The 17780-nt window shown below is 41.7% G+C and overlaps 1 protein-coding gene across 1 annotated transcript in view; it reads left to right on the forward strand.

Moving 5' to 3' along the window:
* The window catches only part of gsap (gamma-secretase activating protein), a 28338-nt gene that overhangs the window by 687 nt on the left and 9871 nt on the right, over window positions 1-17780 (forward strand). Inside the window, exons 2-25 of the mRNA XM_018685184.2 lie at window positions 789-859; window positions 1568-1624; window positions 1732-1801; window positions 2041-2088; window positions 2199-2287; window positions 2697-2766; window positions 2917-2966; window positions 3313-3423; window positions 3513-3569; window positions 3689-3735; window positions 3916-4001; window positions 4683-4760; window positions 4849-4935; window positions 5070-5162; window positions 5356-5524; window positions 5990-6080; window positions 7741-7810; window positions 8530-8609; window positions 8729-8809; window positions 9156-9263; window positions 9527-9582; window positions 11233-11264; window positions 13266-13327; window positions 14976-15071. Of these exons, the coding sequence (XP_018540700.1) occupies window positions 789-859; window positions 1568-1624; window positions 1732-1801; window positions 2041-2088; window positions 2199-2287; window positions 2697-2766; window positions 2917-2966; window positions 3313-3423; window positions 3513-3569; window positions 3689-3735; window positions 3916-4001; window positions 4683-4760; window positions 4849-4935; window positions 5070-5162; window positions 5356-5524; window positions 5990-6080; window positions 7741-7810; window positions 8530-8609; window positions 8729-8809; window positions 9156-9263; window positions 9527-9582; window positions 11233-11264; window positions 13266-13327; window positions 14976-15071 (1859 nt within the window). The remainder of the gene's footprint in view (window positions 1-788; window positions 860-1567; window positions 1625-1731; window positions 1802-2040; window positions 2089-2198; window positions 2288-2696; window positions 2767-2916; window positions 2967-3312; window positions 3424-3512; window positions 3570-3688; window positions 3736-3915; window positions 4002-4682; window positions 4761-4848; window positions 4936-5069; window positions 5163-5355; window positions 5525-5989; window positions 6081-7740; window positions 7811-8529; window positions 8610-8728; window positions 8810-9155; window positions 9264-9526; window positions 9583-11232; window positions 11265-13265; window positions 13328-14975; window positions 15072-17780) is intronic.

Consider the following 17780-nt stretch of genomic DNA (forward strand, 5'->3'; position numbering starts at 1 on the left):
CAGCTTTGAGGTAGCACAGCAGGTAGCTAACAGTGCTAGCTAAAAGTATCAGCTTCATGTCAGCTCCTTTTCACTGTTCACAGTGAGTTTACCTGTATTATACATATTTGTATAGCCTACGTTTGAGTTTTTATTTGCATGACAGCTACTGAAAAATAAATGTGATCGGAAAATGTCGCTAGTTGCAGCCTTTAGCTTTAGTTACAGAAGTAAAACCAAAACTTCTAAATGGTTTTAAGGTGTTGAGCACAAGATGGCGCTGTTCACTCTTCACATTTCACCACACACTATGTGAAAAAGAACTGGCGAGACATTCACTTAAAAGCTGTTTACTGTAGACAAAGTAGTTTAATACAGTATTTAATCTTTTCAGTATAAAAGCTTATTATGGAGGTGTAACTGTCACAGGAAGACTTTCAAACATCACACAGCTTCTAAACAATTAAAAGTTTACACCATGAGAAGTGAAAACTTTTTCTGTGAACTCCACGTTGAGTACACAGACATACATACTGCTGCGTGACAATGGTTTCTTAAGCAGCAGACATCTCATTATGTCTTATAACATCAAGCAGCATTGTGTTGCCAAATTACCCACCTACACATCTGGGCACTTTCTGCATCTAACAGCAACATATTATACAGTGGAAACACAGTATATACACTCATTAAGCATCACACTTGGCTGTGAGCGGTGGCAGGGAGAGTAAAAACTTGTTTGTCAGGGCACAGTGTTGTTTAGAAGTGATAAGCTGTTTGGGCCCATGATAATGATGCTGTGTCTGCAGAATACTCTGGCACAGTGGACACTCAAATCCTGAACATTGAGAGAGATGGGGGCATCCTTTACTCCTGGAAGGTAAGTCCACAGTGAAGGCACTGCTGCATATTATGAGTTGTTTCTACTGGATATGCTCATTAAATGAGTGTGATTATCCTAATCCATATGAATCCAGTGCTCTCTCCAGTTAAACTGTTACAACCTGCATTTAATTTGTATCAAAGTAACACATGAAATGCACAAAATAATCATTGTGTTTCCACTATGGTAATGCCCTTTGAACCTGGGCATTATATGGCTTATATATATATAAGCCATGTTTCAGTGTTTCCACCATTCATACAGGTTTCTCTGCACTTCTGCTTGACATTTCTGGTATTTTTGGAAAGCTTGGGATCCTCAGTAGAATTTAAAAGTTCTGCGTGTTGAACCATGCACAGCATACATTTTTAATGACAGACCCAGCAAAGAGTGTGAGGGTTTAGGAGGTTAAAGACAGTGTGCAGCCTGCAAAGAGAGAAAATAATCTCCTTTTTTTTTAGTGCAAAGGTTTACAATTTTATGCATGCTTGGCTGTGCCTTGGGTTTCAGAGCGCGCTTGCTTTTATTCTATTAAGTCTTCTGAACCAAAAATGTGGCAAATCGCTGGTTTGAAGTGAGGCGCGCCCAGTCAGGATAATTAGCAAGGGTCAGCCGAGGTAATGAAAAGGTCAAGCACGACGTTCCACACGTCAGCCTGGTGGGAAAAGTTGGTCAGATTATGATTATCCATCTCTGTTCTGATAGGGAGCAACAGGGACCACTAGGATCGGGAAGTACGACTCCAACACCAAACAGAACAAGGTATTGTGTGTGTGTGGTTTCCTTCCCTTCAGTACTTTGTGTGTGTGTGTGAATGCGGCTGTATCTCTGCACACTCATCCCCGGTGCGCCTGTGTTCTCCTCGACAGCTCCTGTACTCATTTGACAAGCAGGTGTGTGTCAGCAGCTGTTCCCTGAACAAGGAGGAGACGTTGTTGGGTGAGCCTCTGTAATGTACAGATAATGAATTACCACAAACTGACGTTGTTAACAATGCTGTGCTCATGGCCCAAAATCAAGTGTCGAGAGAGCAGCTCAGGAGTTTTCCTGCAGATTCTTAACTGTAGTGGTGCCAAAGCATTGTTAAGAAAAAGTGATTTACTGAAGCCGGCGTCGTCTCTTTGGAAAATGTGTGGATTAAGTCTTGTCACACCTCGCCTTTGCTTTGTCCCTCTCAGCTGTCAGCTTGGCACAAAATACCCGAGGAGAAGAGCGCCTCAGTCCAAGTAAGACCCAAGATTTACTTTAGCTCAATTTCATTTAAAGGCTGTGACATTAACCTTTACATCTTCTTAAAGTATCAACCACGGCTATTAACCGTGTCTGGTCTTTGTAGTATCCAAGTGTCTAACTCTCCTGATTGAGATCCATCCCATCAACAACACTAAAGTCCTCAAGGCAGTTGACTGCAGGGTCAAAGTGCAGGTACAGTAGAGTGTGTGTGTTTGCAGGTTTTACTGCAGCCACGAGCTGACGCTGCATTTATGGAGCATCAGAGCTTACAGTGTAGAAGTGCCACAGACTAATTATTTTATAATCTTTGCTGAAACTGCACTGGCCTGTCGTCGCTTTTCTATCACTCTCTGTTAATCGTTTAATCTTTTTCTATGTCATCTCATTATATTATTATAAATGTCCATGTTATTAAGCTACTGTGGCTGTGACCCTTGTATTCCTCAGTATTTGTTGCCGGCCCTGTTGCCAAACCACACTATTGGAAGATATGCCAAGAACGTTTGAGGCCTGCGTTAAAATATTAAAATCAGCAAATTGATGTCTCCGTCTAAACCCCACACTCAGACGCTGACTCGTGTTTCTCTGTGGCTTTCCCCAGTTCCTCCACCAAGAAACTGACAGGAGATCAGTGCTGGAGAGCCACCTGCTCCTGCTGACAGAGGATGGATGTGAGTTTTATGTGTCCATATGTCTGTCTTTCTGTCTGTCTATTCCTCAGTCTCTCATGAAGTAAAACAAAAACAGATTCTCAGAGGAAACATTACACTTTGACATGAAGTGGCTGTGTTTAGACAAAGTTGTCATTGTGTGTGTTTCAGATGTGGATCTGTACCATGTTCTGCTAACCAAACAGGAGGGTTACCGAGTGGTAAGCTGTACATTCACTGCATTGCCTGCTCTTTTTCTGTTTGATGCAAGTGTCTGTGAGTAGTTGCCTCAGCCAAACTACAAATTTCATGGGGAATTTTTCTGGCTGGTGGGTTTGTGCATTTTTTACAAGCGCAGTATAAATTCTTTCCAGGAATCCACATCTCCAGCAATTAATAAGTAAAACAGTTTGAATGTATTTACATAACCCAGTGCAGAGAATATATTGTTTCGACCTCATTCCCTGGCTATAAACTATACTGTGTGTCTCATCCTCCCGGGGAGCTTTGCATTAAGAATTCAGAGTCTTCTACAAAGCTGAATATGAATATGTTTGTGTGAACCAGGTGATGGCAAATCCCGAGCGCTTGCCCAAAACTGTAGAGAGAATAGTGGAGGATTTAAGTTGGGTGCAGTGGGACGGACACACACAAAGACTCTACTGTCTCACACACAAGGTAACACACTGCAAAATGCATACACACAAATGTAATGTACACAACCCCACAGCTTACATGTTAATCAAACAGTTATGTGTCTTTCACAGGACAAGTTCCTGCTGCGATGTGTTCAGTTTTACCCCAGCCATAGCTGTGAAACTGTGGTAACTCAACTCAAACTGATGAGGCTTTTGCATGTGCTGCCATAATCACACGTTTTGTTATTTGTGCTCCCACTTGACAGTAACATGCTGTTATCTTGCTTTATGTTGCTGCTCAACAGATGGAGCTCCCATTGGAGTTGCCTGCTAATCCTTTCTGCACAGTCAAGTAAAGCAACAATTAAGAAATATATTTCCTTAATTCACTCTCCTGCATTACTTTCTATGTTACTGGAACATACTTGCAATTAAAGAGACAAAACTTAATTCCTGTACACTTCTGTATATCTGAAAAATCCCCAAACATTCAAATTGTATTTACATATGTAAATGTGTGTGTGGCCAACAGGTTTGTAAACCTGGGTTTTGACCATTATCACACGGAGAAACCAGAACAGGAGCTTGTACGGATGAAGGTGTTCACAAACAGAATAGGTAACACATCCACACACTTACATGAATAATGTGCTTTCACACGTATATTCTCTCACTCAGGTGATATTCCACTTCCATGAGTTTTTATAACTAATGTTTGTGTGTTTTTTTCATGTCTCGTTGTGAAAACAAGAAAGTAAGTCTGTTTAAAAAGTCAGACTATAACTGCAGGTACATTACAATACTGAGTGCACAGTGATGCATCATAATTATACACAATGCAACACACCTAATTAGAGATCCACCAGCAGTAATTTACAATCTCAGTGATGACAAAAGAAAAAGTTTCATTACAAAGTGAAAAGTGCTGATCAATGAACATCAAGGTAACTTCTTCCTTCAAACTTGAAAGTTAAGTTTTAAAATTTAACTTGGTTTAACTGCTGAATCTATAATGTGACCAGATTAAAAATGGAACCTCAAACAAACTGATTTTAAGAATGAGTTTGATTCACTGATTAAAATCTTGATTGACTTTGTGATTTCTGAATCAAAAACAAATCCAGAATGCCTGTCCTCTCCGTCACTGATGCAAATTAAAATGTGAGAAGACTCTCTGTTAAAACAGCCCTTTTAATTTTGCACTGATTGTCATAAATGTCATCATGGATGTTCCTGATCTTGTAACAGTGGCACCCACTGAGTGATCCATAACTGCCTTGCCCTGTGGTTTGTTTTTAGGAAGCATGTGTGTCTGCTACAGCCAGCCTCTTAAAGACAAACAGGAACTGATATACACTGTGGTTTTAGTTCACAAAGGTGAGTATCTCTGTCCTCTTTACTGTGGAACTTTTAGGGTTGGTTTTTTTTCTCGAGCACTTTGCGACAAATTTCTTATTTTCTGCAGACTGCAGCAAGACGTTCAGAGTGTCTCTGGGCAGCGACCAGTCGCAGCAGAAAGCCACACAGCTCCATCCACTCTTCATCCCCATGGGTCAGTGTACACACACAAATGTACTACAGTCATGTAGAAGACAACAACAGAAGCACAGACTCACAAAGACAAATAAGTGTGTGTATCCTCGTGCAGTAGTATTCTGTATTATGTGTTCTTATTTTTGTATGTAGGTTACTACATCCTGGTGTATCTGCAGGATTATTTCCTCCACTGTATCAACACCAGACAGCAGGAGATGCTCTGTCACTCCCTCTTCCTCTCTGGTAAGACGAGGTTATTGCACAAATCGTGTCTCAGCTGACGGCTGTGTAACAGCTGTTTGTTCTCCTCTGTGCTCTGCTACAGTGCATGCTCGTATTGTTTTCAAACATGGAGCTTTCAGTGGTGTTTGCTCTTATTAATCCACTTTTGTTCCATGTCTTCTTCTCTCTGTCTGTCTGTCTCAACAACTTTAAGGTCATGATGTGGACTTGGGCCTGCAGTGTCGGTCAGCTAACGTCACAGTGCTGCACGCAGAGGAAGAGTCTTGCGGTAACCTCCTGGACCTGGCCAGTGGGAGGATCCACAGCGCCGAGCTGAGCCCTGCCTACCTGCTGCAGATACTGCGATCAGACACATCTGCCAGGTGAGCATGATTCATAACCTTTTGGGGGAAATGAAGGACCTATATACACACACACATATATATATGTGTATATACAGAGGAGGAGACACTTGTGAGGATCGGTGGGCAGGAAGCAGCACACAGGTGGAAAGTTATTTTTTAAAGGTTATTTTTGTGTGCGTACACCTGCTGAGCCTCTCTGAGAATAAATTTAGCTTTAACTTGAATCTTTGCCAGCGCACACCTTGGATTGAACCGTCCAGCTCAATAAAGGTGCAGCAGTGACTCTTTATTTTTTGTTGTTGCTCTGTTTTTTTCTCACATTTTTTTATTCAATTGATTCATTCATTTATTCATTCACTTTTGGGTTTTAAAGCAGCACATACATCACCGCACAGTACCTGACTGTCTGCTTCTGCGTCTGTGTGTTTGTATGCCCTTATGTCGTATCAAGGTAAATTTGTTGTATGCTCACCTCTGTTCAAGGTGTCCCAGTGGTAAGGCTGACCCTCAGCGCCTGGCCGCCCTCCACTGCCTGCTGGTTTACATGGGAAATGACCCAAACCTGGAGCTGAAGGTACAGATGAAGCGAGGAAAGGAGCTGGGAGAACAAAAATATTGATGTTTAAATCAAATGTACTGAGTCAGTAAAGGTCTCAAGACAAATTTCAACTCCCCATTTTTCCCAAATAAAAGATGAAGCACATCATCTTGGCCCACAGAACATACACAACTTTTACTCTGCATTTTTATTAGTGTTGGGAAAAAATGTATCTAATTAATTAGTGCCTTTGTAATTAATTATCGCATTTTAATCAGTATTTGACACAAGAACATTTTTCAGTTGATGATGTTTAAACAACACACGTGGACTTACTCATCTTGGCTCTCGGGTTGGCGGCGCTGCTTGCTCATTCCAGGACTAATGTTAATGTTAGCTCTGAAACTTTCCCTCCACCGGGTCTCATCTGTTTCAGCCATCACGTTAGCATCTCGTTAGCCTGCTACTACGTGGGGCTTTGTTGTCTGACGTCACTGAACGCACCTGGTGCATCGGTACGCCAGGAGCTGAGAGGAACTTTCTCAGGTGCACTGAGAAACATTTCCTTGTTGTCTGGAATGTAAAGATAAAGTTAGATTAAATGCATTATTTTTTCTGTTAAAGTCCCAGGCCTAATTTTTATACAACAGTGTCATTATTTTGCACTGAGAAAGTTAGTAGAAACTTCAGCTGTGATCAGGATTTAAACAAAGTCACAAGATCAGTAAGATCTGCTTTGGGACGAGAGAGACTGAACACAGAAAAGATGGCAGGATGACGAACGAGTCCCTGTGACTGTCAGGCACGGCACAGCTAAGAGCAAATGAACAGACGATGGTAGACATGGCACCTTCTCTGCACTACTGTGTGAATTCGGTAGGTGTCAACCTTGAGTTAGAGGAGAGCAGATGGAGGGAAGAAGGAGAGGAAAGAAAGGCAAGAGGATGAAATGAAAGAGGAGCTTAGAGAAGACAAGTGGACAGAGATCAAACAGAGTCCAGTAAAGACAGAAAGAAAGGGACAGGTATTCTGTTTGGGCACTGTGCTGTGCTCTGACTCAGACTCTGTTAGCACTACACCTAAATTAAGATGTTCCAACTGCTCTGATAGATTGTAATAAATTCTTTCTTTAGAGGTTAAATGAGTCACCAGCTTCATTAGTGCAGCTTGCACTGGGAAATTGGACACCACACATGACTTTTGTATTCTTTGTAGACTCCTTTAATGGGGCCATGGCTTTAATAAAGGTGATGGCTTGTTAACATTTTTCTCTTTGTTCCCAGCAGGTTATAACTTTAAGAGAATACTGTGCCTCAGTCCTACTTTAACTTCTTTTTGTTCCTCCTTGTTATGTTTAATGTTTCTGGACTCACACCGACTCGTTGGTGAAGGCGTATTTTTCTTCAAACAGCAGAGTAATTGGGCAGCAGAAAATGAGTTTCACTCCGATTGCACTGTGGCTGTAAGATTTGCAGGGTCTTTCTTTGAGGACATGATTAATTTTTCATGTTTCTGTGATGTAAACAGTGCACCATCGAAGCTGGATCATCAAGAAAATTCTTATCAGGAAGTAGAGCTGTTATTAATATTACCAAACAAGATATCGGTCTACAGCTATCAGTCTCTAACTCTCGAGATAATGCTGAGCTCCCACCTCTGTGACACCTGTCTCCTGTGTCTCTTTTTCTGCCACTAGATTATTGAATGGCTGTGTGACAACGTGAACGCCCTGGAATCCTTTGATCAGATCCAGGAGTTCATTCTAGGTCAGTGGCAGCTGAGGCGCGGGGGGGCGACACAAATCTCCCAAGTCCAGCCAGTCCTCTCTTGCCTTTTTATGTCTCCCTCTCTCTCTCTGCCATTACTGGACTGCTTACATCTTATCTACACAAAGCCGAATCCTTTCATCAGCTCTGTTTGGCTCTTAAATTTCATCTTGTGGACTTGTGCCCGGCGTCCCACGCAGGTCTGAGGAGTTAGAAAATAGATTTGGTTATTTTGAGACCTTGGGGACTTTGCGAGGAACGGTGCAAATATGGTTAAGTCCTAGCAGACAAGCAGCAACACATTTGTATGTCCCCAGCGCGTCCGTCTGGCATTCTGCTAAATAAAATAACTAAAGAACAGTACATGATATTAATTTCATATTTAGGGAAACAGTCATCGCCCAGAGAGTGGATGATCACATTAGATGTTGGAACACCCTGCTGAATAAATTAGCATTTTATTGGTGCTGCAATAAGTACTTGAATTTCAGAGGTCATATTAATCCAGGTGTTATATGAAAACACTAACACTGACCTAATTAATGATAAACTTGTAACCTCTGCTCGTTAATATTTCACACTGATGATGGTGGGACGTGGGCTCAAGAGCCTCATTTGTCTTGTAGCTGCAGTATATTTAAAGAAGGACTCTACACATGTGTTTAAAAGTCTCTGTCTCTCTCTCTCTCTCTGTCTGACTGTCTGTCTCTCTCCCACAGCCTCTTTGTATAGAATAAGCTATGAGAAGTCTCTCAGCCTGGATAAAGTCCTGCCTTACTCCTCTGTATTTGACAAGAAGGTACAACACACACTCATGCATTACAGGCAACTCTGTGTATGTATAGATATGAATGCAAAGAGGACACACACACACACACACACATGCACACACTTTGGTCTTGTCTTTCTGTGTTCTAGGAGGTACCGGTGTGTCTGCAGGCGATCCCTGGTGTGTTATGTACCACTGAGCTGCACACTGAGGCTGTGTTAAAGGGGAAGGTAACAACATGTTCCTCCATTTTTAAAACACATTTGTTACACTAAAAGTGCTTGTCGGTTATAATGTATAACTGCTGTATTTATCATCACAGCACAGACCTTCTTACTATTCTCTCTCCTGCCCCATTTCCAGAAGCAGTTAATAAAACTTGAGCCTGGTGATTAAATTCAGACATTAAAAAGGCATTTAGATGTGAAACAGTGATTTTGTATATACCAGGTTTGCCTGTGTGCAGTTCAGATGCAGTTATTCTCGATTGTTTTGCAGCAGTGCCCTTGTTTTGTCACTTTGGCGTTGTTGTTTGTTTGAATGTGTGTGTGTGTGTGTGTGTGTGTGTGTCTCCAGGGTTTCTGGACAGAGCTGCAGTGGAACACAGAGAGGACAAAATATCTGGACGCTGTTCCCAACCCCAGATACAGAACCTCCCAGATACAGGCCGACTGGGAAAAATGGGTGAGTGTGTGTTTGTTCGCGTGCGCTCCGACTAAAACCCCTCATGTATATTCATTAACCCAAATCACCATCACAAATCATTTCCGTATTAGAAGTCGCATAGATCATTGGTAATTGTTTGAACGTGGTAGTTGCTGTGACAAAACGAGGAAATGCGTGTTTGTGTGTCTTCCTGTGTGTGTCCTTGTTGGCATACCTGTGGGTTTTTGTCAAACAATCAGAGCACGTTTTCAGGCCTCCCATGATGGTGTTGCTTGTTTCAGAGGTCCGAGAGGAGACCGTCGAGCCACATGAATCACATGGAGGAGAACACAAAGAAGTAGGTCTGCCTCCCACTGGAGCTTTGTTAAGAAAAGTACCACAGCCCTGAAACTGGAGGGAGGGAGGGAGGGAGGGCATGTCTGCACCTCTGCACCGGACAGATTACATACTTTGCTCTAATGAGCTTTATAATGTCAGTACTTTATACCTCGGAAGGCCTGCAACACCACTGGTTCAGTCTTTATAAAGGTTAGGATACTGGAGTAGAGAAAACAGCTACTCATAAGCATCCAATTAAGTTTCCTTTCACAGTGCGTTTTAACTCGGTCCTCTAGTTTCTAGAAATATAAGCTGATTGGTCTGATGGGGCCAATTGATTACACTGATTCCTAAAACAGCTGCAGTTATAACTAACTGTGCAGTGCACTGAGCTTTGTCCATTTGACTCCACTTTAAGAGACATGTAGCTGGTATTATTCTAGTTTTTTTTATTACCAATAAATTTCACGAGAAGACCAAAACAAACAATGCTGTAGCTCTCCCTGTTACTACTGAGCCCACTGGTTCCTACTGAAGATTTCAAACTTTAAAAAGTATGTTTTTATTTTTTAAAGGCTGAATTATTTCCTAAAACAGCTGGGCACTGTAGTTTTTAGCAACTTTACTCATACAGGAGGAAATAGTGCTTTTGTTAGGGACTATTTTCAGTTGTGGATGAATACACATTTGGATAAATAAACTACAGGGAATGTTTTGTAAGACAGAATAAGAAAAATATGGAATATTATAAATGTTTTACTTTGACTATGCTGGAGTGAAACCACACCTGAAAATGTGTTTGAATGATTAAAGACCTGAGCTATAATCAATTAGTTGAAGAATAAAACATGAGCCAATACAAAAAAGAGGTGAGGCAAATAAAAAAGTACCTTTAGGTTTATATATGACAGAGACACATTAATAAAACTCAAAAAAATATAAGATTATTTGATTTTTGCTTGTCCCTTCCATAATTTTCATGACCTGTTGGTAGCCTTGATAAATATGCCTTTTACACACTTTGCAAGGCAGCATGGATATAAACGTGGAGCAGGATTGTGGATGGCATGAGTTCAGTTTCTATAATCAAAGTCGATATAGGCCACTCTAGAAAACACTCACTACAAAGTCTGTTCTCTGTCTGCTCTTCATGTAAATGTCTCAGTTTAGTTATTTGAGCTCTCACTTCTGGCACAGATGCTTTTCTCTGGGCCCACTCCTTTTATTTGCATGAATGACCTGCATGAACCTTTTTGTGGCTAGTTACCCGGTCACTCTTTGAATATGAAATATCCGCTTTGACTTAAAATACTTTTAAAAATCTGATTATAGCTACAGCCGCTCAGCAGTTTATGATAAAGTGACTTGATGATGGACAGGTACGTGTGTGCACCACTGATGCAAACCTGCTGTGAATTGAAAACAACTCTGTCCTGTTTGTGCCAGGGATCAAACCAGCAGCCTTCATAATTAGCTTCTCTTCCTTCAGGCCAAACAAGAGCACCTGCTTACCAACTTTTTGCCTTTATAGTTTTGATATGTTTTTGCTGCCGACTGCAGTAGTGTAGCATTAACACTGCCTCAGCTTACAGCATAAAAAGTAAGACTCTTATTATAATGCTGGCTTCAGGGATTGTTTTCACACAAAGCTTTTCTTCTTATTTTGTAGAGTTCTATCAATGGTGGACACCTGGTGTCTGGGTAAGACGAACATGCACATAACATGCACACACACACAAACGAAAATCATAGCTGCAACACACACAGGCACACAGGTGCACACACAAACACAGGGACTGTGAATGTCATAAATAACAAAACCTTGGCTTATAATGGAACTCAGAAGTGTGTGTGCGTTTGTGTGTTCTTCTGAGGTCGCATTCTTCATGCCCACTGGAGAATTCAGCTGAACCGAACCACCACACTAATTTATCTTGGAGCGAGAGGCTGAGAGAAAAGTGGGGGAGAAGGGAGGGGAAGCAAGGGAGAAGGGGTGGGAAAGAATATGAAAAAAGAAAGGGAAAAAAAAGGACAATAAAAAAAAGAGAGGTGAAGAATGCTACAATTATATAACAGTGGGGAATTAGGTACTTCCTTCTCTCCTCACTCCCTCTTTTCATGTCTGTCTCTCTCCCTCATGAATCTGGTGCAGCTGTTTTGTGTCAGTCACAACACGGGACCTTCCCTTACCTCAGTCAATGCACATGGTTGATCTCATACAGCCACAGCCTCCCTCAGACTCACTTAGAAAACACACTCACTGCATTTTGATCTCTTCTCCTGCACCAACCCTTATACACAGATGACAGCACTAAGAAGCTGCCTCACTGATTTTAGAACAGTGATGTGTGATATGATGTTGAGTATCACAGAGCTGCTATGTCAGAGGAAAACAGACTGGTCATTTTAAACCCATGTGGATCAATAAAACTGTTGAACTAGCTTACTCCATTTGGAAGCTAACACTAGCTTAGAAATGGAGAGGCATTGAGGGAAGGTGCTCGGGAGTGAGCTCAAACATTAGAAAGACAATTGTCCTGAGTCATTTACATCAGTGCACCGGCTCTTGTAGGCAAGGGAGCGGCTCATTTTCTAAGCTGTGTTGCCATCCATTCACACATTAGCAATAAAAAAGCAATTTTTTAAATTGCTTCACGTTCTTGCATACAGTCCCTTTAAAGATGTCGATTCCTCCAACAGCCACCAGCAAGTGTGGAGATTTGGTTTAAGGCTGCAGCTTCAGAACATGTATTTTTTAAACATGTTGTCTATAAAGTGTCAGAAACTCAGGCTCTTTACAATTTCCAATGAGACTCTTTTTAGAATAATATAAAAAAGAGAGAAGTTGAAAATCCTCATGTTTGAGCAGCTGGAACTAGAAAGAGTTTAGAGTTTAGAATTTTTCCAAAATAAATTGTGAAAATGACTCAGTTATCAAAATAGTTGGGAATTAAATTAAAATTAAATTTTCTGTCAGCACTACAGTTGGTTTGTAAGACCACCTTAGATGTGAAAAGCTTTGGAGTGCACGAGTAGCTGTGTGTCCTGCTGGCGTGAAGTCAAAAGACGCTGAACCTGCTCGTTCTGAAAAAGACCATCAGCTAAATGTCTAAAATATGTAAATTTAAAACTGATAACTTTGAACTGCTAACAGGCATACAGCGAATCTGGCAGCGCAGCCTGCCAGTTAGCTGTGCCCTGCAAGCACTATTTATATCTGCAACATATTACAGTGTAACATCAAAAAGCCTCTCGCATGTGTGGAAAAGTGATCAAAAGATGGTGTGTGTTTGTGTCTGCAAGTGTGTGAAATAATTCATCTAAAGTAACTGAGTTGGAGCGTGGTCCACTTTTTGTGTGACTGACATGAAACAACCGCAGCATGTACACACACACACACACACACTGCAGGATCGTGTCAAAACTCCCTCAAGCTTTGGGATGTATTTTTAAAGTGAAAGCACATCCCCAAAAGAATCTATTAATGTCTTAGATCCAGTCCTCCTTTCTTTTATTAAAGCCATAAACAAGCCAGAGTTTTTGGATTCTTCCATTTCTACTGATGGCCTTTTTAATGATCTCACTGCACTGACACACCTGAGGCTACCTGTGATTGTCAGTCTAGCATAGATGCAGCATCAAGGCTTTTCTTCATACGTCTCTTTTATGTGCACACACTCTCTGTTGCTTGTTCTCTTCTAGATAAGAAGCTGGTGCCACTTTTCCAGGAGGAGGACCATCAACAGAGGGTGCTCATAGGCCTGGTGAGAGAGTGGAGCTGAAGCCAGTCAGTGGCCTCAGTACATTTACACAGATAGATGTTTTACAGTTAGAAGGCTGTGTTTCTTTGGGGAAATGTTAATGTACCTTTCAACTTTGCGGCTACATTTTTGGGAAGGCCCTCTCCTGTCTGGACAGTGACCTTAAGCACAAAGCGAGATCCGTGAAGAAATGGTTTTCCCGTTGTGGTGGTGGAGAACCTGAGTGGCCTGCACTGAGCCCTGACCTCCACCCCATCCCACACCTCTGAGACTGAGGCGAAACACAGGCTTTGAGCAAGGACTGATGTCAGTTTGACGTTATATGAGGAGGATAGTGTAGAGCAGAGTCGACAATGTGGCACTAAATTAGTTAAATTTGGCTTTAATTACTATGAGTGACAGTGCCAGCAGCCGGTTAGCCTAGCTTAGCATCTTACAACTCATTTGTTTAATCTGTAATGAGATATATAATACAGCATCACAATCCCCCGTCAGCCAAAAGATGCTGGAAGGATTTTAGTTTGCACCTCTTGAAAGCCAACAGGCAAGACAAAACGTTTTCAAAAGCAGAGAGACCTTCAGCTTTCCAAACGATCACAGTTAACTCTGACACTCCAAATCAAAGAGCAGGAGCGCCACAGACAATCAAACACATCAGCTGCAGCTTGTTTATCAGTAGCTTTTCAGATACGGCGCCGACTCTGATGTCCTTTTTATTTCCCTCTGAATAACTGTATAATGCAGCGCGTGTGTACACTGTCACTAAAGGTAGCAGAGGTGGATGAGGCAGAATAAAGACAGAGTGGGTAATAATGAAACACTTCATTGTATCCCATATTGTTGATATACAGCAGTTTGAGAGGTGGATTCTTCCTTTAACGTGGGCTGATGCACAGACCGCTAAAGATCCATTGTGAAACGCTGACAGCCGATTACTTCCCTCCACAGTCATCTTTTAAGGTGAAGCTCCTGTTACGCTTCAGATGAGTCGACACTTTAAAAAAAGGGCATCTTAAGGTCCCTGTCCTGCCTCTTTTTTTAAAACTGTATCCTGTTTGATGGACAATTTCATATCCTCTGCTTTTCCCTGTGCTCAGCACAGTTTTTAAAGAGCAGATAGCTGCAGTTTAATGGAGTTCGGTCGAGATGCTAGCAGTCTCTCGGCTATTCTTAGAATGACCCTCTCCTCCTGTCTTTCTCTGTTCCCTCCATCGCTTCCATTCCCCCACCTCTTTCCTTTCACTTCTTTTTCTCTGCTCACCCCCTTCCCTCTCTACTTTCTCCTCCTCTTTCCCTTCTTCTCCCAGATGGATATCAGGTCACCCCACACATCCACAGGTCCTGTCCTCTCCTTTCCTTTCTCCTCTCCTTTCCTTTCTCCTTTCCTTTCCTTTCTCCTCTCCTCTCCTCTCCTCTCCTTTCCTTTCTCCTTTCCTCTCCTCTCCTCTCATGGTTAAATCAATTTTTGGGATGTTGTAGTCGGGGGAAAAGTCGAGGTGAACTCAATTTGACCTTGCTGAGTGCACAGCAAAGTATGCTTAAAACGCACAAACACAAAGTTTTACTGTAAGCCACACTCACACACACACACACACACACACACACAGAGCACATGCACAGAAAATAATTAGTGTGTGTTATTGCATTGCAGATGGTTGACAAGCTTCGAGAACATCTCAACAGGCACCTGCCTCGACTGGGGAAGAAGAAAACTGACTCACTGGTTGTCTGCTACGTAGCCAAACTGGTTGGTGCACTGTTTGTGTTTGTGTGTGTTGGTCAGAGATAAAGAGAGGTCCAGGAACTCTCTATATTTCTTTGAACCCAATTCTTCTAACGGTGCACAGCTCTTCAGGTTTTATTTATTTAATATTTGCCCTTACTCTTTTTCTGGGAAGGTTAAGTGGCACTCACAGAGAGGAAAAGGCAGTGGGTTTTCCACTTCAGCTAAATGCTTTGACGGAGCTCACAGATGGATGTGTGCTCTTTAGTTTAGAGAGGTTGCTGGAAGCCATCAAGTCGCCGTCTCAGTCCTCTAAAACAAACATCTTTTTTTTGGTTAAGATATTCATCCTCAACCACTCTTTCTAGCATTATGCATCCACCAAAGAGTTAACTGCGACTGCAGACTTCTCACTTTTCAAAATCCTATTTTCACCATCCTCGCTATTTTTAGTTTCGGGTTGTCAAAAATCTGTCTAAACATTTTGCTCTGACTGTCCAGCCACCTTAATCCAGATGGGAGAAGGGAGGAGCTGACAAAAACATTTAGTGATGACAGTGAGTTTAAAGGTGCTCTACAGAGGGTTTTCACTGTGAAGCACCAAAGTGCATCGTGTGCATCCTTGAGATGTTGAATGCAAGTCAAGAAAAAAAAAAAAAAAGGTTTGCAAACCACATTGTTTACATTCAGGTTTTATTTGCTTCTTTGCTGTTGCACTGCCGTGTTTCTCTGCTCAGTACTGACACCTGCTGGTCAGCGTAGAGCTAACATGAAAGTGGAATTAATACAATGAAGGAATAGTTTGACACTTTGAGAAATAAAGCTTAAATAAAGCTCCCGGCGAAGAAATAGTTAGAATAAATTGTAAACTGTAGTTTCTACACTTTTTTCCTTAGGTGATTAACATTAATCATCTTGTTACAATTCAATGTTGAGCTGAGACACTTTGGGTCCGGGTGTTCGTCTGGTGTTATTCAACATCATTGCAGACCAAACACCTTCCAATCAATGTTATCCAGTGGATATAAAGGTTTATAGATACCACTTCATTGTACCCTTAGTATCCACCCACAGAGAGGCAGGTGGGATCTGTATAAGCAAGTGGAAAGACGGAACCGCTCGCTGTCTCAGTACCCTATAGAGGCACTTGGTTCTGTAAAGTCAGTCTTTAGTATTCCTGGGAGGTAAATCCTTTCACAGCCAGGAGCCGCTGAAAGCAGACATGCAGCATATATCACCACAGCAGTATTAAATCAGGCCAAGGGTAAGGCAGGAATTGAATAGAAAGCAGGATGCACGACGTTTTGGGACTTTATGGAATTGCAAATGACAGAGCGAAAAAACAACAAAGAAATCCTCCCTGCTCACAGCTGGATCTGTCGACGGCTCGGCGCGACAGGCTCATGAGTTTTAACCTGTGCCTTCCGCCTCAGAATGAAAGTAGCAGGAACAGGCGTGTCTGTAATCATTGTCGGCATTGCTCCGCAACAGACAAACGCGGTGATTATTGAATTTATTCCGCTCGCTCAGAGTGAAGAAGTTTCCCATCCTGGGAGCCAGACTTATTAAAACATACTCACAGGAAAAACCCAGGAGAAGGAGGCTTGGGGGACATTTTACTTAAAGAACAGTCGACTAACTCACAAGTGAGCAATGTGAACTCACATCAAGCTGACTCATACTTTAAAAACTCAGGGTGGTAGTATTTCAAAGACGGCTGACTTCCCTTCCACAAATAAAGAACATCTCTCCCTCTTGTTGGTGCTTATTGAGACTAATGGTTGCGTTGACATGGGGGAGAAGTTGGGGGTGAAAAAGATTACAGCTTTTAAGAGCCAGGGAACTTCTGCTATGATAGATTACAGCTCCACAGTACATTATTGTCATATTTATTTATTTCCCATCTCTGTTGCTACAGACAACCAAGATGCATTCCTTTTCAGAAACACAGCCAGTGTCAGAGCAAAGAACGACCCACTGATCGCTGAATATGAATTACTCAAAGCAGGAATACATATTAAAAGTAATGCAATGAACTGAAATAGGCTGGAATATTTTTAATTATGCAGCAGAAAAGTTATTCTATACCCAAGGTTATTAAACTTTTTTTCAGCAGGGGACCCACAGAGTAAATCCAGTCTTTTTGTCAGGCTGAGGTTCATTAAGACAAATCGCTGATTCTGGATTTTATTCTAATAGGAAACCACACAGGGATTACTGCGAGAGAATCTGTAGCTTTAAATCACTTGTTTGCCTTTTTCCAGCACAAAAATCTCTGCTACATATTTTTATCTATTTACTGATTGTCAGGGGCCTGTATTACAATGAGCAACGAGCACAAGAGATGTTAGCTGGACAAGAAATTAAACTTTGAATAATTTATTTTATACCATTAACAGAGCAGTGGAAAAACTGTTTGCTTATAAACACGGTTTTTGATTTTTGCAGTGTTACTTGTATCATGTGTTTACAAAACCTCCAATATAAATCTAAATGTATAAATCCCACTGTTAGTTTCCATGTAGCCACTGTCCACAGGACAGGGAATCTCTCCAGCAGCTACAGCAGGAACTGATGTTTCAGTATTAATCATCTGACCAGAGATAATCATGCATTAGTCAGAGTGACCAAACTTTTATTTCATTTTGCTGCTCAAACTTCTACGTAAGTAAAGAATGTGAGTTCCTTTTCCACCACACTGACCAGCTTCAGTCACACACATCAGCTCATCTT

The sequence above is a fragment of the Lates calcarifer genome, linkage group LG18, assembly GCF_001640805.2.
Source record: "Lates calcarifer isolate ASB-BC8 linkage group LG18, TLL_Latcal_v3, whole genome shotgun sequence".
Lineage (NCBI taxonomy): Eukaryota > Metazoa > Chordata > Actinopteri > Centropomidae > Lates > Lates calcarifer.